Source organism: Anarrhichthys ocellatus, unplaced genomic scaffold, assembly GCF_004355925.1.
Source record: "Anarrhichthys ocellatus isolate YVR2014 unplaced genomic scaffold, GSC_Weel_1.0 scaffold26, whole genome shotgun sequence".
NCBI lineage: Eukaryota > Metazoa > Chordata > Actinopteri > Perciformes > Anarhichadidae > Anarrhichthys > Anarrhichthys ocellatus.
Window position 1 is genome coordinate 4,461,870 of NW_022280056.1, and position 25,542 is coordinate 4,487,411.

Below are 25,542 nucleotides of genomic sequence, written 5' to 3' on the forward strand. Positions count from 1 at the left end.
ACAAACTGTTGAAGAAGCTGGGACATGCTCAGCGTATGGCATGCAAGGAGGAGCCAGATCACATTCCTTCAACGCTCAAATTTAATTACCCATCTGAAGAGCCGTCATGTCGACCATTACGACCAATTTGTGAAGGACGGACGCACACCGGCAGCCTTTCCTCCGGTCCTTTCATACACGGCATGTTATACAAGTAACCTCAGTTCAAGTAGTTTTCTGATTTTGCCCAGAAGATGTGTACATTTTGAAAAGCCTCACAACAGCAGCAGTTATAATATGTTAATCCCACTACAGGAGAGACTTCTCTGCAAGTAGGTGTAAAATAACTGCGTGTGTGTAACGGTATCGTCGAACAGACAAAATGAGCTGAAAAATATATTGGATATTTGGCAAAAATCTAATATTGTGCATCCCTTTACGTAACAGATCTCAGATAAACAACACAAACACGAGACTGTCCTCACAAGAAGAACAGCAGTTGCATCGGTCGTTACAGCAAATCACAAAATCGATGCGTTTTCGTTTAAGTGACAACTCCTCCGGCGGTGGAAGTAATTATGGCGAGAGGAAAAGAGGAAGTGAGGAGACGTTACAGTCCACAGAAGGAGGAGGCTGAGGTGGACGGATGAAGACAGTCTGGACCTCTTTGTGTGCACACAGAGCAGAAGGTTCTTAATGCTGACTAGTCTCTTTAGGCTCACCTGTTTGGTCCCGGTGGGTTTCCTCAGAGCAACATCAGCGGCCTCTGTGTGCTGACCGTTGGCTGCAGACAAAGCAGATTATAAACACACATTCGTGACGAACCTGACAGGAGTCTTTACTTTTGTTCGATAACTTCACATAAATGAGCAGGAGGGGAGAAGATGTGACATCCTAATTTTGGCGAGTACTCGCTGTGGTTCAGCCTTTTCAGAGGAGACACAGACTCCCTCACACGAAAATCAAGACTATTTCATGCAGATATTGTTACATTTAAAGGGCGATTTTAAGGCCAATTTTCCAGTTTGCAGAGTACGATATCTCTTCCCAGATCCATATCACCACATATTGAATGACTGTCATTAATGAGCCGGCTCCCGAGGGGATCACAGCTCTGAGGAGACGTCCCTGGTTTCATCCTTTAGGCCCTTAATGGTTCCGCATGACCTGTGATTCATGAGCTGTCTGCTCGTCGCACATCAAACCGTCCCATCTCCAGCTGACGGTAAACACGTGAGCCCGGCACAATGAGACCCCCGAGGCCACACGACACAGCCGTGGACGCCGGTCAGAGCAGGACCAGATGAACCGGGCCGGCTCCAAAAATAACAATGACTGTCCCTTTGCTTAAAGGGGACATTAAGACATCCACGGCCTTTCTTTGACCTCCGTTACTCCACAGAAAAATTCAACATATATACACCATCATATACACCATCATATACCTGTGATGCAATGATTGTTGCCTCACTATTTCTCTCTCTGTGGAACCAGTTGGTTAAACCTTCTGCTTCCTGTCCAGAGGTTTTTAGGAGACGTCCAGGCTGTTCACCTTTAAACTGTCTTTCATTACTCCTCTCTCTCTCTCTCTCTCTCTCTCTCTGAGGAGGATCACACTTGTCTGTCCCTCTAAGTGTGTTTAGGCCACGTGCCAGCAGAAAGAAGAAAACCATCTGCTATCTGCTGAGACGTCGTTAGCGAGGATGCTGCCAGCGATGAGACATAATAAGCCAGTCATTAAGAAAATGTAGGATTTCCATCCAGTAGGGAGACTTCGTGATGATGCAGGACACAGCAGAGAAATGAATTACAGAGGATTTGTCAAAGGTTTTGTTTAAAAAACTAAAAAACCTTCAGGGCAAATGTGTCTTAAGTCTCTTGGAAATTCTTGTATTGTGTCAGTTAAACTGCTCAGCTGAAGGAATCTAGTTTTAGGATAATAAGTAGATTTACTACTGCTGACACCAACAGGCTTAATCTGTTGACAAATTAAGTTAAGACCTGTGGCTCCAAATGCTGTCTATCTTTGTCACTCCTAACGTCTTAAACCTTATCACCTCACGCTATGCTTCTTGTGCTGTTGTTTTGTTTTCTACACGTTAGAAATTAGTTTCAGAAGAAAAGCGCGTGGCTGAGCAGATAAAGGCTCAGTTTTACCATATGGTGAGGCGTTCTGTCGTGCCAGCGGTCTCTGTGGGGCCTCGGCTGACGAGGACGGACGCCGCCATGTTGTTTCTGGAACGAGACAAACGACAGCGAGGATGACAGCTGAAAAAGGAAATGTGCCACACGTTCACACATCATCAGCTCCTCCTGCACGTTGATGTTTCTCTGCAAAACCTTCATCTACACTTTGGACTAGAGGCAGTCGTTTGATGTAGAAATGCACTAACTTTCCTTTTTTTTGAGAAATGTTCTGAGTTAATTTGGGTTAAATGGGAAAGTATGTATGACCCTTCTTAAGTCATTGTATTGTAACTTTTTAAAAATTAAGTATTATTTGCATTTTTAAAGTTGTGTGAGACTTATTTTCAAGGTGCTCGTTTGAATGAATGTAAACAACAAAAAAGAAATGTGCTGAGCACATTCATGCTCCTCAGGGGATAGACCTTCTCCATTTCAGACGCTCTGTGAGACGTTTTCTAGCTCAAACTTCAGGTCGAAATGTCATCTTTGCACACAAATGATGTCAAAATCAAATGACAAGTTCTGCACACATTCATCCTCACAGGACAAACCGTCCTGATTTTAATTATGGTCCAGAATAAACCTTTTAATTTGTGGTTGTAATGAAAACACAACGCCCACAGACTCCCTGTGCTACCTGCAGGATATTTGGTCCTTTTATTGTGATTTAACTTGTCGTATGCTTCTTTCCGGTCCAATTTAAGGACAGGAAGCCTAAAATGTCCCTTAAACTCTCAAATATCATTCACTAGAAATAAAAACCTTTAACCTTGTTGTGACAGCACTTCAGGTAAAGTCACAGTAAACTTTATTTCCTAAAAAGCTTGTTGTTTATGTGTGTAGACCCTCCTGCATGATTTCCAGCTCGCCTCCTGTTCTTTAGTCGTCTATCACACAAAGTAATCAGGAATCATTCCACTTAGTGGAGCAGGAAGTCCTTTACGCTCTTACAGCTGCGGGTGAATCGCTGTCGCTCTGCGGTTCCTCAAGTGCAAACTCAAAACACAAATGTTCAAATGTGTGTGATGGATGGAAAGATGAAAGTCAAGAATCGTGGACATTTGTTACTATTTTACAGACAAACACTGAGGATCAACATGTTGATCTACTAATCACATCACACCGCTGTCACTTCTGATTTGTAATTCTGTCTTTAATTGCTCTATTTTGACTTCTTATATTTGTTTTAAACACTTCTCAATAAAGGCTTATTTTTCCTATAGTCTTCTTGTAAATAGTTTATTGTTTCTATCATATTAACTGCTACTTATTGCTTCGAAATTATATCAAATGTCTTCATACACAATCACATTTTTTGAGCCTCAGTTCCTGCTTTGCAATTGTTTTTCCTGATCGCTCCAAATCCCACCGTCATATTCGCAGCCACAAAGGGATTAAGTGGAAGGATTTCAACTGATCCTCAATATTGTGCACTTCCTCCATTAAATGACGAAAACAGCAGCTTTCTAATAAACACTGTTGGCATCACTCACACACACACACCCTCACACACACACAGCTTTTGAAGTTCCACGTTCAGACACAAAACAACAAACTGTAACAAAATGAAAAGTGACTGTTGCAGCATATGGCTGCTGAATGTAAAAATAGCTTTTGGGTGTTTTGTTTTTTTTCCTGCTCAGTGTGTGTGTGTGTGTGTGTGAATGTGTGTGTGCGTGAGGGTGTGTGTGTGTGTGTGAGTGTGCAGTGAGCCAAAGTGGATTCACTGCCAGAGATGTTGTTGATGCCGCCTTTCATCAGTCCCGTGGGAGTCTGTTTTATCCCCAGTGGATTTATTCCCAAATCAAGTGTAAAACGCACGCACGCACGCACGCACGCACGCACGCACGCACGCACACACACACACACACACACACACACACACAGGAGCAGATGTTTGTGAAAGGTCGCCTGCCTTCCAGCCTCTGTGTTAATACACCTCTTCAGACTCTAGTATTAGGAGTATAAGTATTAGAGCAGAAGACAAACGTCCCTCAGTCCACAGACCTCACTGCTGAGGTTGGCTGTGCAACACGTTTAAGATAATCAGATTAAAGTGGATCCAATCTGAAGGCCTGTGTCCACATGAATGGAGCGCTGAGACGCGACGATGGGGAGGAATGATAATGAGTCCTCGTAGTTCACAGTGAGCGCTGAATGACACGATGAGCAAACTAAAACTCAAGAGGAGGTGATAACAGTTTGGTACAGGGCCAATGAATAGAAATACATGACTTCTGTGTCCAATGGAGGGAAGTTTTCACTGTACAAATGTGTCTCAAAAGGACAAAAACTCAATTAAGCATTGACTCAAAACTCTGAGTGTCACATGTTCACTTCCCACTGTTTTGTTTTACAGGCGGAACCACATTTTTAATATCTTTACTTGAAACATACTTACTCTATCTACATTTAAAAAGTATAATACAACAGTGATGAGCCAGTTTGAGAGCAGCTCTCTGTACGTCTGCATGAAAGTTAAAAAGTTTTAAAGATTTTAAAATGGGCAGATCACATAAATGTTATTAGATTTGCAAATATTTGGTCATAAATCAAACTATTGGACGAACCAAATGGTGGCGCTCAATGAAAAGTTATTTCGATTCATCCTCAGGGGAACATGAATGTAACAGTGGAGCAAAATTCATGACAATCCATCCAATAGTGGTTTAGACATTTCACTTATATCAGAAATGTGAACCTCAAGGTGGCGCTAGAGGAAAAGTTAGAGGATCACCAAAGTCATTAGTGTTACTCCTCTGGGGATCATGAATGTCTGTGCAAAGTTTCATGACAATTCTTTCAATAAGTGTTGTGATATTTCAGTATAGACAGAATGAAGTTATAATTATGAAAGTGATATTTACGACACAAACACTTTCTTTTTCTTCCGATGTTTCTTTTCACTTTAAGTTGCAGCAGAAAAAAAGCATATTTTGAATACGTGTTGATGTTAAATTCAGGTGAAAATCACTTTACTTAAAACGAATATATTGAGTCGTATTTATAAAAGAGTTCCATCAGTGCAACTCTAGCAGCTCTATTATTCAGATTATGGAGCCAGAAGAATACTTCGGTCCGACTCCGACATGAAAACAGTCTCAACCTTCTTTGCCTTCAGCAACACCAAACCCCTGCTGTTAAGAATGATGTACTGATGTACCGAGGGTGCTTCATGTCTTGGTGGCTCTCACCTTTGCTGCAGCTGTTGACGTAGTATCTGAGTCCCTCGGGTGACGTGTAGCTCCTCCACCCTGGAGGAAGAGGCCGGCTCTCGGTCTCTTCTGTGGGTGCACCAGAGCTCACAGCCGCCGGCTTCTGCCATAAACAAGCACTTTAAATGTTACTACTTAATACTACTGACACACTAACTCTACTTACTGGTACTGCACAGACATATGGATTATAATGGAACATCCTAGCAGTAGCTCTATGCAGCTTATAATACATAATTGAAAGTACTTATATGTACTGGTATTGGATCAGTACTCATATTAGCCGATACACAGGATCAGATATCGTGATTGTGAAGGAGAAAACATCAGCTGAGCGTCTCTCGTGAGATCAGATGCTTTAATTCATCTCGAGTAAGTAAAAACATTGAGTAACGACGCCTCTAATGTGATGCTGCTGCTTTATGTATATGCAGCTGCAGCTTGCATATATAGTAGGTAATGTAAATCATAACAGCCTCTGCAATAAGGGCCGTTATTATCATCAAACCCCCATTTTGCATTTCAGCAGTTCTCTCAATAATGGGGTTATTCATATGGGGAAATATGATCGGCTAAATGGATAAATAATGATAAATGCTAAGGCTCCACCTTATCAGCAGTCCCCAGGAGCTGCACACACTGAATACTGGGCCAGAAATGACTGCAGTGTGCTGCACGAGGAAGAAAGCGACTTTTTCATCTGCAGCGATCGCTGGCTGTTCATTCTCAGACGCAGCGGTGCATGCAGACAGATGTGTGCGTGCCCCCGCTCACATCTGTCTGCTGAACTTCAGGCTGGTGCGCTCCAATCACACATCTGAGGGGAAGGTGTGCGGGCGGGATCGGACAGATGTATAAATGAGGAGATTATTAGCAGGATGATAAAGGAGTCGTGTTCTTTATGAGTGGGTGGATGAAGCCGATTGATGTGTAACATTAAAAAGGGAACTCTTTTCTGTCTCTGCTCCTGATTTAAGTTTTGCAGTGAGAGCCGCAGATAGCTTCAGCTGTGTTGTGCTGCAGTATTTCTGCTGCTGACGGGACGTTTGCTGCCCAGAGAAGATACGTGGCATCCTCTCCTGACAGATAGCATTGACCCATGTACTGTCAGTATATTCTGTGATCCGCCCCATAACAGGGAAAACAAATGCGCCACCTATAGTGGAAGAATTAACCTTCATGTGTTGCTTCAGGAAGATGCTCGGCAGGATTATGTTTCTCTTATCAGACAGCAGAACATTCATATTAACAGTTGGCACGTCTTCATAACTCGGTGACAAAATAGATCGTTTGTAATTCCCCATACAACACTTACTCAAATGCTAATCTCAGCAGCATGACTGTAGTAATAATCACAGCTGAAACACTCTCACTGTGACCTTTAGAGAGCTTTGTAAACTTCTGATGGCCATTCATCACAATACTTTCTGACATTTTAAACTGAAGATTAAACAATTAAAAAGGGAAGGTTCATCTGTGCTCAACTGGAAACACAGCCGTGACAAAGGTTACCAAAGCTCATCAATAAGGTCGTGAATGATGGGAACATTAGCACTAACTGAGGCTCGCTGTGCTACATTTGGAAACAGCTGAAAGGGTTGGATTGTTTTTGAAGTGTGGTTGTATGTATACTCCAGCTAAATAAAACTACTGTTTTTGTCAATGGAGTCTGGTAGCGTTGAAATGAGCGATATTATCTCTGCTCTCTTCAAAGCCAACAGACTCCATTAACAAAAACAGTCAGCTTACCGACTATCACATGGGAGTTCTGGTCTACCGCTGATCGGTTAGTTATTTTGTGTTATTGTGTGACTTCTAGATACAAACTAACCGTACATTGCTGAGCTTCTCTGCCTGTAGTCCCGTCTTCTTCTACAAACTGAAAGCGTGCTGAACGCCATCTATGTAATACACCGACTGCAAAGAAGAATATATACTGTATGTGCAGCAGCGTCATCAAGCAGAAACCTACGTCAGGTCATGTTGGAATACAGCTGTCATCTGTTTATAGTTACTTTAAGACAACTAAAACTACCTGGACAGTCTATGAAAGATTGCAGTCATAGACAAGTGATTAAAAAATATAATAAAATCAACACAAAGCAATAACCCACACGGCTGTATAAAGTGCAGACCTCCTCACCTCTCTTGTCCACTACACCATGAATGTCAAACTACTTCCTGTTTCCATAGAATTCTATTGGACACAAAACTAAATAACTAAAGCAGAAGACTTTTATCTGAATATCATTTGTAGTCGACTTAATTGCAATAAAAAAACATCCATACTACTTTTTTTCCACTTGCAAGCACAATCCTGGTTCCCACACTGCGACTGAATAAAAGGTTTGAAGATAAACTCTTATCGGCAGTTTTCACACGTCCTCTGGCTTCCGAGGAGAAGAAGTGCAGCTGAATGGTATCTGAGCTTTAACGGAAATGCACACAGATCTGTAAGATACCACTGCCAAGATCCCCACAATCCTCTGGGGTGCTGCTCTCAGTGTAACCCTGAAATCAGAACCTCCTCTCCACTCGCGTTAGCTCACTTCTCCCTGAATAGGAGGAAACTAAGAGGACAGGCTGTGTCCGGAGGGAGGAGGCCTCTCGCTGCTTTACGGGGATTCTTGTGAGGTCTGACGGGGAAAAGGAAGAAATCCCTGAGATCCTGTTTCTACCTGGAACATGAGATTAATGAACCTCAACCTTCTTACGCTGGTGAAAGAGAAGAGCTGCTGTTTACATCGCTGTGCAGCATTTCACCTAATTCAGAGAGTTATGTAATTATTATATGATTAATAACGGTTCACAGAGGTACATTTTATACTATAACAATAACAAATGTTGTCTTTGTACTGTAGAATAAAACACAATGACATGGACCAGAACATATGACTTACAAATAAGTAAGAAACGGGGCGTCTCAATGCAAAACAAAATATTCCCTTATCATTAATATATTCAGGAATCTGAACTGTATGCAATCTTAAATGATCAAAAGAGGAAAAGCTTCAGTGTGTAATTTTAGATACGAAAGGAAAAGCTAAATGGAGACATTTTCACAATTTAATCCTGTGTCTGGAGGCAGCTGCTGAGAGTTCAAACAGCAGCAATTATAATATACATAATTATATAAAATATTAAAGGAAGAAACCGAGGAGAAGGCTTATAGAGGAGTGTACAGTCACTCCACACAGAATGCTGATGTAGGAATAAATAAAGCAGAGGGCCTGAAACAGAAATGAGGTCTTTATTCTCTGAGGCTGAATGAGCAGCACATCACTGAGGTTGGCTTCTGCTCCTCCGAGGGACGCAGAGCTTCTGGTGAAGGATGTAAACGAGAAGAGGCGACACTGAAGCTGTGAGCATCTTTAAGCTAACTGTAAGAAGAAGATGCTGCATTTTAGGGAAAACGGACACAAGAGTCTCCGGCCACGCTAGCAGCTCTGTGAGGAGACTTATGCACAGTGACACTGTGGGCTACATGCTAACGACGGCATGCTAACATTGCTAACATATATAATATTTATGTACTCCCTTACATATAAGTACAGCTACTTTGAGCTATTCTTTTGAGCTACTTGTACTTTTCCATTTCATGCTACTTTATACAACATCTGAGAGGTAAATATTGTACTTTAAGCCACGAATCTCCAGATGTTTTGAATGTTTGTGATGAACTGAAGGATGAAGTGTTTCCTTCATGTGTTGAGACATCCTCCTACTTCTTAAACATAAACGAAATAAACTGTTTAAAAAGCCTCTTGGATCAGATGTTAAATGCATCGTCACAGAGAACAGGCTGTTTGTTCTTTTTAGAGACACGGGGTTCTCACAGGACAGAGACGCCTCAAACATGTGATGATCTTATAGAATGTGATGCATTGATGTAGAATAAACTAACCAACAGCATATAAAGGAGTTACAATGCAACATACTAATTAATGCAACAGGAATATTAATCCAGAAACATCAGGTATGACAGTAAAACACAGACAGGGAACTTTTTCTTCAGTAATGTTTTGAATGCAGGAGTCTTACTTGTAGTGGAGTAATGTTAGTGCTCTGTCGATACCACCACTGCATATCTGAATAGTTTATTTACTGTTTTAGAGATTCATATAACTCACTCACTCTTTATTTCTGCATCAGAGAAGAACAACTCAGTTCAGATCTTTAATCATGAATGAAGCTGGAAGCAGAACGTGTTGTTCAGTAATAACTGCAGCAATGTGGGCTGAGATTTGAAGTTCTCTGCTGTAAACGTGGTACATAAAGCCGATCGTAAACATCCTTTAAACCATCTACAAGTCTGCTATAAATACTGGTGAATAAGCAAACTACATACAAAGTCTCACATTAGAATATCGGCTTAGTCGAGAAGATGTTTGTCTGTATTAGTTTTATGTGATAAAGATACAAGCCCCTCGCTTCTTTAAATAGCAGTTAAAAGCAGTTCTTACCATGCTGCTACGCTGCTGTGCTGCAGGACTGTATCAGTCGACCCGCCACTGGAAATATGAACGAAGAGACAGAGAAGATTATTAGATGTCATTTCTGTCCATTATGAACCAAAGCCTGCAGGGAATGGAGACACACTGAACATCTTTCAAACTCTTTTTCCGCTTGTTGAGGAAGTTGTGGCAGAGAGAGAGATGAAGACATTTTCTATGAGTCTTTGTTGAGCAGAAATGTCCGGCAGTCCTCACTCTGTGTCAAAACACAAAGGAGGACACTGTAAGACGGGACACAACAAGGACCTTTCTGTTCTGCTAAATCAAATTGACTCTGAATAAAGCGAGTGACAGTCTGGTCGTATCCAGTTCAAACAGATGAGGTCTGTCTCTCCCTCTCAGGAGAATGAAGCCACTTGTGACTCCACTGCCGGGCCCTTTGGGGCCCTTTGGGGCCCTTTGGGGACCGTATGTGTGATCTGAGTGTTACAGGTCACTTTACAATGTGCAGACGTGCACAACAACAGCTACGATTTAAGGCAATTTGACCCTGACTTTGATATAGTGAAGATATATTTTTACGCTCCTAAAATCATAACCCAAAACATATTTAGAGCATCTAAACTACTCATCAGTTTATTAATGTATTTATTAGATGAACTGTGATTATTTTGGGAGCCTTAAGAATCCTCTAAAATCACTGCACAGATAATGAATTCATCATTAAATGAATAATCTGTAAACGATTAGTCTTCACAACAGAGAGTTGAGGCTATAAATAATTAAACCGTTTCTTGTTGATGCAGTTTATCTCTCGCCGTTTTATGCCTCTTCGCCTCGTTGTTTAATAAATTAATGAAAACATCGTCTTTGTGTTTCTCTGATATTTTCTCCTCCTCATTCTGTCACCGCTGCACAAAGAAGCAGCTTTGCTCCAAAGAAAAAGAAAACAAGGTTATTTTTGTCACACTGTCCTTTTTTTTCATTTTGGATCAAAAGCAGTTGGACGTCTCACTGGAAAGCAAACCAACAAATAAAAAAAACAAGACGAGATCTAAAATTAATGATTTCTAACTTCAAACGACTAAAAGGAGGCGAGGGATACAAGCGCATACAAGATTTAGTTTATCTCGTGCTTTTCTTAAACTTGGTTGGAGATGACTTCATTATGATTTAGATGTTTATTTCACCGGCTTGAATTCCTCCTGCTCTATTTTCCTGCTGAAGCCCCTTGAGGGTGTTAAAATACAACAGCAGTACTGCAGTATATTATAATAATAATTGCTATTCTAATATATCAGCCTCAAGCATCTTCTAGACGTTGTGCGTTCGATGCACCGCCAATGGGAGAATGTACAGCGTTCAGCATCTACAGCACCGGCTGATGCAGTAAAAACAATCTCACGTCAAATACAAAACGCATTGCTCGGGTCTTTGTGTTGCACCTAATGACCTCCCGCTGATCTATGATTCATAACTTTGCTGTATATTCAGATTTAAGCAAATTAGCATTAATTTTCTTTATTGTTTTTAGCAGCATGAGTCTGAGGACGTCCAGACGGAAATATCTCAACATCTTTTGGACGGATTGTCATGTAATTTTGTACACACATTCATGGTCCCCAGAGGATGGATGCCACTGATTTTAGTGATCCTCTGACTTTTCCTTTCCTTTAACATGTGGGGTCTTTGAGTAAAATATCTCAACCGCAGAATCACAATGAAGTTTGGCCATAATCAGGTCAAAGTATCTTAACTATTAAGATACGTTGGTTTGTGACCAAATACCTGCATTTTCTGTAGTTTTTGTGGAGGGAACCAGTGTGCTGCTGACTTCCTGTTGGTCCATATCCCTGGAGCACCTCATCACCCCTGATTAGCATCAGCATGTTAGCATGTAGCTCAGAGCACCACATGATTAAATGCAGCCTTATAGAGCCGCTAGCATGGCGGCAGACTCTTAGTCTTGTTTTTAATAATAAACGAGTTGTTCCCTTAGGCGTCATTCACTTTTTATTTACTGCTTCACATTAATTGCATTACTCACCGACTCTGGACTTCCCAGCATCCTCCTCTCCTTTCCTGTAACCTTTAATAAGCTATCACAAAATAAAACCGTGTTCAAGTTCAATGTGGTGTGAAAGGTTTTTATGTTTCCTTGGTGTTTCATGATTTTTACAAACATCTTCGAGAAGGAAAACCTGAGGTGATGCATGAGTTCAAAGAGGAAACGTTCGCTGATATCAACAAAGTGAAACCTGAAACCTGCAAACAAAGCCGCTCAGACTCTTTGTTAAACTCCTGTCCTCAGCTCACCTTGCTGTGACATTACAGCTACATGCTGTGACATTACAGCTACACGACTCGATAACAACAGCAGCTTCCCTTGAAACGTGATACCGCCCGGTGAACGCTGAAGATCACGGCCAACCTCACACACAAATAACAATGCACCTCTGTTTACTTTGGAGCGTCTCATTGTTAAAACAACTGTTTCCCACTCAGGCTTTCAAGGCCTTTATTTCAGCACCAGCTGCCTGCAATAATCCTCTAAAAGCAACAGAATCAATCCTCTTCAGATCCACTGTTAGAGGCCGTCTGCCCGCCGGTGTCCGGCCACTAATCACCTCAGTCGGCTTTATCCACCAAAATAGCATTTGTTAAGACCCTCGGAACACGTTGGGGGAATCGAAGGTTATATTCGGTTCACTTCTGTACGAATGTGAATGAGATCTGACGGACGGTATAAATAACCTGAAGCCCCATGTTAACTCTGTTAATACTCTGTTGATCTTTTTTTAAATTTGCAGAATGTGTAAGAACAGAAAACAGACTAAAACAAGCACAATGCACAAGCAGAGTTATAGTAAGATGGGATTTATGCTAAAGAATATGAAAAAATATGGAAAGTACGAGAAAGAAAATGAGAAATTTCTGTATTTTACAAAACAACATAGTTAATTGTGAAGATTTCCATATTATTCACTTTTCAAACAAGTCATTTGACTTGTTTCTAGTGCATCAATCTGTCTCATTGTTTGATTATCAATGAACAATAAAAACTTCAGAAAACAATTAATCTTCAAAATGTTGTCTTGCTTTATCTGCATTACATTTCAGATTATTTTTCATATATTGCACTGTAGCTGCTGTTGTATTCTATTTAATATATATTTCATATTCTTCTTTTTCTCTTCTATCTTATTTTACTCCCTTTATGTGACTGCATATGTTTTTTCTATATTGTCTTATTGTGTTTATTTTACATCTGGTCTTAATGCTGTTACTGTTGTATGTTGGGCACTTTTGTATGTATGTGCCACCCTTTGGTGTCACTCTATTTATAACCGGCTGCATCTTAATCAATGAGCCGTCCTCGTCCACGCTGAGCGGCAGGTTCGTGTGACTCTACATGTCCATTTAAAGGAAGGAGGCTTCACACCAGAGGACATGCTGAGGTATAAAAAGGAGCAGTGCAACTGCTTGTTGTTCTTTGCAACGCAATCAAGAAGGTGAGTCCTCCGTTCTTTGACAGCAGGATTGTTGTATTTTAGGGAAAAGTTGAGACTTTATGTGTTTATTTCTCCTGAGTAGAGTTCAATCTTCAGCGTTCCTGTATTAGAGCAGTAAGTGAGGTGAGTATGTTTAGATCAGCATCCACATGCATGAATGAACTGAAGAGAGGCTGACGGTGGAGTTTTTCTTTGATTCAAGAGGAGAAAATGAGCACAGATGGGGAAATGTCAATCTTCGGGCCGGCTGCCCAGTTCCTCCGCAAGTCTGAGAAGGAGAGGATCGAGGCCCAGGCTCGGCCGTTTGACGGCAAGACGGCGTGTTTCGTCAGCGATGACAAAGAGCTGTACGCGAAGGCCGAGGTCCAGAACAAGGAGGACGGGAAAGTCACCGTCAAGACCGAGGACGACAGAGTGGGTGGACTGAAGGGTTGTGCTCATGACCTGACCTTTTTATTACTGAACACAGACAGGGGATATGTTTATGATATTGTTATGTGAAAGGGTTTCATGCATCTTGAGTTTGTAAGAAAATCTGAAGAATTTAGAGACATTTGTGAGCTTTTTGCACTTTATTTTCTAAGAAATTAAATGTTTTTAAAGCTCATTAGTGAATATCAAGTTTCTGGTTTCGACATTTGTTCCAAGACTTTTCATGTTTTCCAGACTTTGACCGTCAGGGAGGACCAGGTGTTTCCCATGAACCCCCCCAAGTTTGATAAGATCGAGGACATGGTGATGATGACACACCTCCACGAGCCGGCAGTGCTGTTCAACCTGAAGGAGAGATACGCAGCGTGGATGATCTACGTGAGTCTCTCAGCAGATACGTCCAGATTCAAACAGGGAGAAGCTTTAACACTGGAACCTTAAGTTTGGTATTCTTTCAAATATGTGACGTGAGATTGTTCCACTTGTTTCCAATGCAGCGCCACAATGAAGTATTGTTTGAACGAGCTCAGTAAGAGAGTTTGATATCATCTTTTAACTGATTTAACTGAAAAAGGATTGTCACTTTCATTACATCTGAATGCTCCTTTGATTTATTCGTCATTGAGTACTATGCCGGTCACCCAAGTCAGTAAGATTCATCCTCTGGGGAACATGAATGTCTCTTCTCCTCCACGCAGACGTACTCTGGGCTGTTCTGCGTGACTGTGAATCCCTACAAGTGGCTGCCGGTCTACAACCCGGAGGTGGTTCAGGCCTACAGAGGGAAGAAGAGGATGGAGGTTCCCCCTCATATCTTCGCCCTCTCTGATAACGCCTACCAGTTCATGCTTACCGGTACGCCAGAGAGCTCAAATATCAACGCAGACGAATGATCTGATCAACTCTCTTCACCGTCTTTCTGCTTTTATGTCCTCAGATCGTGAAAATCAGTCGATACTCATCACGTAAGTTGAGCCGATATTTAGTTTATTTACTACGTCATCACACTCCCGTAGTATTTTCGCGGGGCGTCTAAAAAATACTTAAATTACTTGAAAGCCTGTTGCATTTTAAATATGCTTAAGGACGTCTTGTACGTCGGTATTTGACGCAGAGGGTGACAGAGCGTGACAGAGCGTCAGTATTTGATGCGAATGAAAAAGGTCGGAAGCATCATGAACTTTTGTTTGACACCTTATTTAATGTAATAATCCAAAATCCTATGTAAACATCCTATTCGCTTTTTGTTCAGGGAACCAGTTCGATGCTAACTTCCTAATTAATAAATAAAATACGTCATCCCTGCAGCACTTTATTGACACATAAAATAGTTACAAATATTGTTAAAAACTGTGTTTTTTTGTAAAGTGGAGAATCTGGTGCAGGAAAGACTGTCAACACCAAACGCGTCATTCAGTATTTTGCAACGATCGCAGTGTCAGCGGACAAGAAAAAGGAGACGAGCAGTAAAATGAAGGTGAGCTCGGGACGACTTTGGACAAGTTGTGGATGTACGTTATTGTTTTCCAGAGATGAGCGGGGGTCACATTTACAGTTTTGTTTTGTTAGGGGACTCTGGAGGATCAGATCATCCAGGCCAACCCTCTGCTGGAAGCTTTTGGGAACGCCAAGACCATGAGGAACGACAACTCCTCTCGCTTTGTGAGTCCCAGCCTGACGGACTTTCACTTTAGTCACGAAGAGTTTGTCCAACATAAGAGAGTAAAAGGTGCTACTGTTTTGTTCAACAGGGTAAATTCATCCGAATTCACTTTGGCACGACTGGCAAACTGGCTTCTGCAGATATCGAAACGTGTGAGTTTTTACACATTTTGTATTGAATATTAACAAATGATGACGCTGCAAAAACAGTTAATTGAGAATTTTCTTCCCTAAAGATCTGCTGGAGAAATCACGAGTGACATTTCAGCTGTCGGCTGAGAGGAGTTATCATATTTTCTATCAGCTTACTTGCAACAAGAAGCCTGAACTGATCGGTAATCTGATTATTAATCGTCTGGACTTCAGCGTTATTCTCGTTTTTATTCAAACAAAGAGATTTCAGCTGGATTTCCTTCCCTTTAGATCTGCTCCTCATCACCACCAACCCCTACGACTTTGCCTTCGTCAGTCAAGGAGAAATAAGCGTCAAAAGCATAAACGACGCCGACGAGTTAATGGCTACAGACGTGAGTCGACGCCGTTGAAGCGCTACAAAGCTCGTCCCGTGTTTTTCAGCTGCTTTATGATCTGAGTTTTTTTTATTTTCGACAACGCAGGAGGCCTTAGACATTCTGGGTTTCATCGCCGAAGAGAAAGTGTCCATCTACAAGCTGACCGGATCCGTGATGCATTATGGGAACATGAAGTTCAAGCAGAAGCAGCGGGAGGAGCAGGCAGAGCCCGATGGCACCGAGGGTGGGGAATCACACATCGAAATGAATACTGTCATGCAAGAGATGAAGCAGAACAATAATCTATTTTGATTTTGTTTTGCAGAAGCCGATAAAGCAGCGTATCTGATGGGCCTGAACTCTGCTGATCTGCTGAAAAGTCTCTGTTATCCCAGAGTGAAGGTTGGGAACGAGTACGTCACCAAAGGACAAAAGGTGCAGCAGGTAAAGAAGTTAGCGTAGCACTGGTTCCCTCCTCGAACAGTCAGCGAGATGTTTCCACTGGATAATCTCTGTGTCTAACAAATATTTGATACTTACACGTTATGTTCTCCAAGATAATCCCCACAAATAAATACTTTTATGACGTTTGAAGCGTGAATACAATCAACAGAAGTAGAAAGGCTATACAGGAAATATGACAATTATGTCACTTTCTATCCATCTATGGGATTACTCTCTATAAAATGTTCACTAATCATGTCCCTCTTCACCTAAACACCCTCAAAGTTAAGCAGTCAAAAATACAACAATGTCCAAAGAAACAGCTCAACCTTTAACTTCGTTCCAGGTGTACAACTCCATCGGTGCCCTCGCGAAATCCGTCTACGAGAAGATGTTTCTGTGGATGGTGATGAAAATCAACCAGCAGCTCGACACAAAACAACCCAGACAACATTTCATTGGAGTCCTCGACATCGCCGGCTTCGAAATCTTTGATGTGAGTGTTCAAAGTATGCTTAATGTATTTTCTTCTTCTCCACACACTGAATGACATATTCAAACATAGTTCTTTACAATTCTTGTTTTCAGTACAACAGCATGGAGCAGCTCTGCATCAACTTCACCAACGAGAAGCTGCAACAGTTTTTCAACCACCACATGTTTGTGTTGGAGCAAGAGGAGTACAAGAAAGAGGGGATTGACTGGGAGTTCATTGACTTCGGTATGGATCTAGCAGCCTGCATCGAGCTCATTGAAAAGGTACCGAACACTGTGGTTCTTTGAAACGTTATCCTAAATGGAATTTAAGGTGTTGCAACTGTGAAGTGGTGGAAGAAGTGTTCAAATCCTTTAGTACAAGTACTCAAAACCTTACTTTGGTAAAAGTATGTATCAGCAAAATGTACACTAAATTAAATTCTGGTAAAGAATTAAAAGTACTAATTTTGCAGTAAAATGTCAAGTGTTTTTTACGATTATTTCTGATAGCAGTATAAAGTAGAATATGTACCTCTGAGATCAAGTTGCATAAGATGATAATACTCACCTGAAGTACAAGTACCTTGGCTTTGCTCGAGGACAGTAAATGTGTCTTTGTTTCCTAGCCAATGGGGATCTTCTCCATCCTTGAAGAAGAGTGCATGTTCCCAAAATCATCAGACACCTCTTTCAAGAACAAGCTGTACGACCAACATCTCGGAAAGAACAGCTGCTTCTTGAAGCCCAAAACAGTGAAAGGGAAACCCGAGGCTCACTTCACGCTGATGCACTACGCCGGCACCGTGGACTACAACGTCTCCGGCTGGCTGGACAAGAACAAAGACCCTGTGAGCGACTCCGTGGTGCAGCTCTACCAGAAGTCATCGGTGAAAATATTGTCCATGTTATACGCAAGCTTCTCTGGATCAGATGGTAAATCCAGTTGAAGGTTTTCCTAAATATTCTATTATATACCTGCTGCTTTGATTCTCCACCATACTGTTTTGTAGCCGGTATTATGACTCCAAAGAACTGGTGAACCCATATATTGATTCGATTATTTCATATTGCTTTGACTTCTAGAGCAGCCATAATCACCATATTATCAATAATCTTTCCCCTAATTACTTCAGCATAATTGTGGAAATATACTCAAGAATAGCAATTCTTTTATGGTTGCAAACAGAGAAATATTGTACATGCAAAGTGAAAGTCATCTGACGACCAACGTTACTGTGTGTTAGTTTAAAATGTGTGATTATTAAAGCAGAAGCAGCAGCAGGAGCAACCAAGAAAGGAGCCAAGAAGAAGGGGGCATCTTTCCAAACTGTGTCAGCGCTGTTCAGGGTGAGACGCCCGAGCTGTTGTTTGGAAATATACGTTACACTGAAGTCAAAATGTGTCTGAAATCACGAAAATTAAAACACTTGTCTTCGCCATGCTAGCAGCTCAGTGAGCTTGTACTTAAAGCTACGTGCTAACTTCAACATGCTCACAAAAACAATGCTCACATGCTGATGTTTAACAGGAGTAATGTCTTAGTTAAGCATGATGGCATGTTTTTTGCAGCCAGAAGTTGTTTCTTGTGCAGACCGAAGTTTATTTTGAAAAGAAATTAACACGTGTTGCTGGCGTTCATAGGAAAACGCACGAAAAATGAGAAGTACATTTTTGTCAGATATCGTACAAACCTTTACATGATACATAAACCAAAAACAAAAGAAAAAATAATTCACTTGTAAACTTTCTTACAGGAGAATCTGGGGAAGCTCATGACGAATCTGAGAACCACTCATCCTCACTTTGTGCGCTGCTTGATACCAAATGAGACCAAGACACCAGGTAGTTTTGATAATCTCAATATGACACATACATACTATAAAACAACGGCTAAACTAAATTATTACCCTTTCCATAGGTGCTATGGACAACCAGCTGGTTATCCACCAACTGCGCTGCAACGGCGTGCTGGAGGGAATCCGCATCTGCAGGAAAGGATTTCCAAGCAGGATCCTCTACGGGGATTTTAAGCAGAGGTAAATGAAGCTTTGCATTTCAACATTTCATGTTTGGTGTCACACTCTGACCGATTATTCCTCCTACAGATACAGGATCCTGAACGCCAGCGCTGTTCCAGAGAGACAGTTTATCGATAACAAAAAAGCTGCAGAGAAGCTGCTGGGCTCCATCGACGTGGATCACACGCAGTACAAGTTCGGACACACAAAGGTTTGTTTAAACGGTAGAGATATTAAATATTGAACGAGCGGCACAGGTTAATATTGACCTTTAATTTCAGGTGTTCTTTAAAGCTGGTCTGCTGGGCGCTCTGGAGGAAATGAGGGATGAGCGGTTGGCCCAGGTGGTGACGTCCACTCAGGCTCTGTGTCGCGGTTTCATCGTCCGACTGGAGTACCAGAAGATGATGGCCAGGAAGTAAAGATATTAAAAGCTCCAACTTCACATATTGGTTTAGAAATAATAAGTCAAATGAGAAAATAAGTCATCGAAGAGGCTTCATTAGTTCTACTGATGACATTATATTATTGTTTTGTGCAGTTCAGGGCCATGAATTCTAAGATTTGAGTTTGAGAATGACATGATGTTTTGTTTTGTTTATAAATAGCACCACCGAGGCTAAAACCTGCACTAAACTAACCCAACTTTTACTTTGACAGGGAGGCAATCTACAGCATCCAGTACAACTTCCGATCCTTCATGAATGTGAAACATTGGCCGTGGATGAAGCTGTATTTCAAGCTCAAACCTCTCCTGAAGAGCGCTGAAGCCGAGAAGGAGATGGTCCAGATAAAGGTGGATTTCACAAAACTCAAAGAAGATTTATTCAAATCTGAACACCGGCGGAGGGAACTGGAGGAGAAAATGGTCTCCATCGTTCAGGAGAAGAATGACCTCCTCCTACAAGTCCAGTCGGTAAGTTAGACCACATTGTTGGCATGATTATTATTATTGAGAGTGTTTAGCTCTTAATATTGGTGGCTGATATTAGGAGGCAGATAACCTCCTGGATGCAGAGGAGAGGTGCGAAGGCCTCATCAAAAGCAAGATCCAGCTGGAGGCCAAGCTGAAGGAGGTGACGGAGAGACTGGAGGACGAGGAGGAGGTGAACGCTGAGCTGACGGCCAAGAAGAGGAAGCTGGAGGACGAGTGCTCCGAGCTGAAGAGGGACATCGACGACTTGGAGCTCATTTTAGCCAAAGTGGAGAAGGAGAAACACGCCGTAGAAAATAAGGTAACATTCGTGTGCATTTTTGCAACATCGTCATGTTTAAAGAGGAATTTGCCACGTCAGCGTGTCGATAATGTCTTTAGGTGAAAAACCTGATGGAGGAAATAATGAGCCAAGATGAAAACATCACCAAGCTGTCGAAAGAGAAGAGGGAGCTGCAGGAGGCTCACCAGCAAACGCTGGATGACCTGCAGTCAGAGGAGGACAAAATCAACACTCTGACCAAAGCTAAAACCAAACTAGAGCAGCAGGTAGACGAGGTGAGTCACTGCTCGTCAGCGGTGGAGGAAGTATGCAGATCTTTTACTTTCAGGCTTAGAATGAGCCCGCGATATCGGGAGCAGGTCCTCGTCACAGAGTCCGCCGTGTTTCTACAGTAGCTCAGAAGGGACAAACTAAACACTGGCTCTAGAGAGCCTTTTCAGTTTTTAGTTCCCTGAAGGCCACCGTAGTTCTGTGACACGCTTGTGAAACTGCAGTAACGTAAGCTGCAGAGTGTAAAGCCGTCTGTTGCTCCTGAAGTAGAGTTATTATAGTGAGGATGTCCTCAGAGCGAGCAGAGGGATGTTCGGTTGGTTGCAATCTGCAACCACAACACTAGGTGGCGCCAAATCGTACACACTGCACCTTTAAGTGAAAGTACAAATACTACGTTGTGAAAAGTCCTGCATTGAAAAAAAAAGTTTGTAAGTATTACGTGCATTGAAAATGTAAAGTATTAAAACGGTGACCGCTCAACTATTATATATCCTCTTCTTATGTTTTGTATGCAACATTTTAATAAGTAAAGAAGAAGAAAGTAGAAGCAGAAAGTGGCATGAAAACAAAATATTTCAGTAAAGTACAAGAACTTCTAATTCTTACTTGAGTAAATGTATTTAGCTTCATTCCATCTCTGCTGTATACATCCAGGTGAGGCTGTAGTATATCGTAGCTTGTTAAGATGTAATGACAGTCTGTCTGTGTGGTTTTCAGCTGGAGGGTTCACTGGAACAAGAGAAGAAGGTCCGTATGGATCTGGAGCGAGCGAAGAGGAAGCTGGAGGGGGATCTGAAAGTGGCTCACGAGTCCATCATGGATCTGGAGAACGAGAAGCAGCAGCTGGACGAAAAGCTGAAAAAGTAAATCTGTTGCCCACAAACGTTAAACGAATACGTTAGTACCTATCCATCCGCACGGTGGTCTGAAGTGACATTACTGTGGTTTCACCGTCTCTCACTTTGCTAGCTGATGCATTTTCAAAATCGAAATTTGCATTTTCAAAATTCACTTGACTTCACAGGAAAGACTTTGAGTTTTCTCAGCTGCAGACGAAGATGGAAGATGAACAAGCTCTTGGTGCTCAGCTGCAGAAGAAAATCAAAGAGCTGCAGGTGAAGAATTCAATCACCGGCTTTGGTTTAAGGTGATAACACAAAGCTAAACTAACTTCAGTGGGTGAATTCTTCCGCTGCAGGCCCGAATTGAGGAGCTGGAGGAGGAGATCGAGGCCGAGCGCTCGGCTCGAGCTAAAGTGGAGAAGCAGCGGTGCGACCTGTCCAGAGAGCTGGAGGAGATCAGCGAGCGGCTGGAGGAGGCCGGAGGAGCCACCGCCGCTCAGGCCGAGATGAACAAGAAGCGCGAGGCCGAGTTCCTCAAGCTGCGCAGAGAGCTGGAGGAGAGTTCGCTGCAGCACGACGCCACGTCCGCCGCTCTGCGCAAGAAGCATGCGGACAGCGCGGCCGAACTCGGGGAGCAGCTGGACAACGTGCAGAGGGTCCGGCAGAAACTGGAGAAGGAGAAGAGCGAGATGAGGCTGGAGATGGACGACGTAGCTAGCAACATGGAGACCACGGCCAAAGCAAAGGTCGGTTCTCAAGTCCTCATGAATTTCTTGATGTTCATTTCCATGTAAAGACGTAACAAGAGCATGTCTTCTTTTTAAAAATGTCAAGATTAATTTAGAGAAAATGTGCCGTTCGCTGGAAGATCAACTGAATGAGGTGAAAACCAAAGAGGAGGAGCATCAGAGACTCATAAATGACCTGTCGACTCACAGAGCTCGGCTGCAGACTGAAAACGGTGAGGAAGGTTTGATCGTATCTGAGCAGTAAACACTCAGAGACGAGGCGGCGCTAATGGTTTTTATCACATGTCATGCAGGTGAAATGTCTCGCCAGCTTGAAGAAAAAGAATCGCTAATGTTGCAGCTAACTCGGGGAAAGCAAGCTTTCATTCAGCAGATCGAGGAGCTGAAACGACTTCACGAGGAGGAGGTTAAGGTGAGAGACGAGCACGATTAAAAGTTTTTGATAAAAGTTTGAAGACCTAGCCTTGTGTTGATGTTCATTTTTCTTTGCAGGCGAAGAACGCCCTGGCTCACGGTCTGCAGTCGTCTCGTCACGACTGCGAGCTGCTGAGGGAGCAGTACGAGGAGGAGCAGGAGGCCAAAGCTGAGCTGCACCGCTGTTTGTCCAAAGCCAACAGCGAGGTGGCTCAGTGGAGGACCAAATACGAGACGGACGCCATCCAACGCACCGAAGAGCTCGAGGAGGCAAAGTAAGAAAAACCTCCACGCCAGCTGACAATGTATTCTAACGATCGTCATCTTGTGATGGGTCTTCTCCTCAGGCGGCAACCTTTGTTCCTGCCGAGTGAAGCCGATGAGGAAGTGTCTTAAAACCTGCATTCTCTCTAGTGTCCACCAGGGGGCGACTCCTCTGGTTGTATAGAAGTCTATGAGAAAATGACTCTACTTCTCTCTTGATTTATTACCTCAGTAAACATTGTAAACATGAGTTTATGGTCTCAATCTCTAGTTTCAAGTCTTCTTCAATACAGCATGATGTTCATTTAGTACATTATGGTCCATTTAGAGTCACACAGACCATAAAGCAGGGTATGCTTTAGGGCGGGGCTACACAGTGATTGACAGGTCTGACGGCGAAATCACCAAACTCAAGGTTTCATAACGTCAGTCCACAAACCAATGAGTGACGTCACGATGACTACGTCCACTTCTTATATACAGTCTGTGGTTCTCCTGCAGGAAGAAACTGGCGCTGCGTCTGCAGGACGCAGAAGAAGCCGTGGAGGCCGTCAACTCCAAGTGTTCCTCTCTGGAGAAGACGAAGCAGCGGCTGCAAGGAGAGGTGGAGGACCTGATGATGGATGTGGAGAGGTTGAATGCTGCTGCCGCGGTCCTGGACAAGAAGCAGAGAAATTTTGATAAGGTTCCAAATACTTTAATTGAGTCTGTTTCAGCCTTATTGTAGTATTAGTAAATGTTTTTATTGTTGTTTCCTCTATTGCCTGATTTTATATTGCTCTGTTTGTGTTGCCGTCTTGGCTCGGCATCACTTTGAAAGATAGCAGGACAACCTGGAGGCCACAAATCAAATTCATGATAATGTTCAGATGTTGACGATGGATCAAACTGTCTTATCTGTGCAACAGTAAATTCACAACCACACAACTGCTTTCAGCTGTCAAACCTTAAAGATAGTGATCGTAGTTCATGTCTTCCTGCAGGTTGTTTCTGAGTGGAAGCAGAAATATGAGGAGGGTCAGGCGGAGCTGGAGTCGGCTGTGAAAGAGGTGCGTTGTTTGGGCACCGAGAACTTCAAGATGAAGAATGCCTTCGAAGAATGTCTAGAACAACTGGAGACCCTCAAACGGGAAAACAAAAACCTGCAACGTATGTCGGCGCGCTCCTAAAGCTGTGCAGATCTGATGCTTTTAAAGCAGAGAAATGAATCTGTGGTGTTTTATCTTTTCCAGAGGAAATAATGGATCTCACTGAGCAGCTGGCCGAGACGGGCAAAACCATCCATGAGCTGGAGAAATCAAAGAAACAGGCTGAACAGGAGAAGCTGGAGGCCCAGACGGCTCTGGAGGAGGCCGAGGTAAGTAGAGGAAAACATCTTAATCAAGTACGAAACCTAACCAAGTATTTCATGATCTTCTAATGAGCAGAAATGTACATGTGTTGCTGGACTTTCGTAGGCAAACACAAAAAACGAAGAGTAACTCTTTATAAGACATCATATGAAACGTTGAATGAGGAAACGTTGAAATGGTGGGCAACCTTAGGTCTAGAGTCTAGACCCTGGTCTAGGGTCAGCACTATTGGAACATCAGCTGAACTAAACACAGTCTAAACTTCTTCAGTCTAACCACTGAGTAGACTCCAGAGCAGGTGTTCCAAACGTTTGAACGGTTGTGTATATTTACACAAACTCCACCATCTCTCTGGTCATAATCACCGCGTGTCACATCTGGAATCAGGCCTCCCTGGAGCACAACGAATCCAAGATCCTGCGAGTCCAGCTGGAGCTGAACCAGGTGAAGTCCGAGGTGGACAAGAAGACAGCGGAGAAGGACGAGGAGATCGAGCAGCTGAAGAGAAACAGCCAACGCGTAATCGACACCATGCAGAACAACTTCGACGCCGAGGTCCGGAGCAGGAATGACGCGCTGAGGGTGAAGAAGAAGATGGAGGGCGACCTGAACGAGATGGAGATCCAGCTGAGCCACGCCAACCGGCAGGCGGCCGAGTCCCAGAAACAGCTGAGGAACATCCAAGTCCAGCTGAAGGTGAGATTCACGTTCACAGTTTATCTTTCTTTTGCACGAACGGTGGAAAAAGACTTTGCTTTTATTCTGCCATGCAGGAAGTTCAGATTCGACTGGACGACGTTCTGAGAAACAGCGAGGACACGAAGGAGCAGGTCGCCATGTCGGAGCGGAGGAGCAACCTCATGCAGGCCGAGATGGAGGAGATCCGAGCGGCTCTGGAGCAAACGGAGAGGAGCCGCAAGCTGGTGGAGCAGGAGCTGCTGGACGCCAGCGAGAGGGTGCAGCTGCTCCACTCACAGGTCGGTCATCACCACAGTCGAGGTTCAAAAGTTACATCTGAACACATCTTGGTAATGTTGTAATTTACCTTCGCCATACCTAAATAAATAATGATTCTCCAAGTGCTTAATCTGTTTTAGGTTTAAATGTATTCAGAACTTGATTTTGACAGATAATACAATATATTCAGCTACGTTTCCAGAACAGATGCAATTTTTTCATTTAAATAAATCAGAAAAAGACCAATCACAGCCCAGTGAGTGTTGCGTTCAGACAGGAACAACGAAGAGGAGACTGATAAATCATCTGTCTCAAACTAACTCGTGGCCTTTTCTTCGAGGTATTTTACGATGTATTTGGCATCGATGTGCTGCTATTATATGAAACATAACTTCCTGTAAAAACTTTTCTTACAGAACACCACTCTGCTCAACAGTCGGAAGAAGCTGGAGGCTGATCTGTCTCACATTCAGGCGGAGATGGACGACAGCGTTCAAGCCTCCAGGAACGCCGAGGAGCGAGCCAAGAAGGCCATCACTGACGTAAGTGTCTGGATCTAACGTTAAATTCTCAACCTGAACT

At 42.8% G+C, this 25,542-nt stretch overlaps 1 protein-coding gene across 1 annotated transcript; it reads left to right on the forward strand.

The window, feature by feature from the left end:
- The first annotated feature begins 13,557 nt into the window (after nt 1–13,557).
- LOC116391445 (myosin-4-like) lies at nt 13,558–25,520 on the forward strand. The gene is made up of 34 exons (XM_031862047.1): nt 13,558–13,761; nt 14,014–14,157; nt 14,478–14,634; nt 14,717–14,744; nt 15,148–15,256; nt 15,349–15,441; nt 15,531–15,594; nt 15,678–15,776; nt 15,865–15,968; nt 16,059–16,197; nt 16,279–16,397; nt 16,744–16,893; nt 16,986–17,156; nt 17,501–17,816; nt 18,148–18,221; nt 18,629–18,716; nt 18,793–18,910; nt 18,980–19,103; nt 19,174–19,310; nt 19,553–19,808; nt 19,885–20,127; nt 20,208–20,384; nt 21,100–21,245; nt 21,407–21,497; nt 21,581–21,970; nt 22,059–22,185; nt 22,267–22,385; nt 22,466–22,662; nt 23,153–23,336; nt 23,635–23,800; nt 23,884–24,008; nt 24,391–24,699; nt 24,777–24,980; nt 25,377–25,520. Exons 1-34 carry the CDS (start codon nt 13,558–13,560, stop codon nt 25,518–25,520), a joined length of 5,316 nt encoding a protein of 1,771 aa, XP_031717907.1.
- The last annotated feature ends 22 nt before the right edge of the window (nt 25,521–25,542 follow it).

Bases quoted from the DNA above. Each gene is read 5' to 3' on its own strand.
- LOC116391445 (XM_031862047.1), top strand. From the start codon at position 13,558: ATGAGCACAGATGGGGAAATGTCAATCTTCGGGCCGGCTGCCCAGTTC. The intron at 18,911-18,979 runs GTAAATGAAGCT...TTCCTCCTACAG, and splicing joins TACGGGGATTTTAAGCAGAG to ATACAGGATCCTGAACGCCA. The intron at 24,700-24,776 runs GTGAGATTCACG...TCTGCCATGCAG, and splicing joins ACATCCAAGTCCAGCTGAAG to GAAGTTCAGATTCGACTGGA.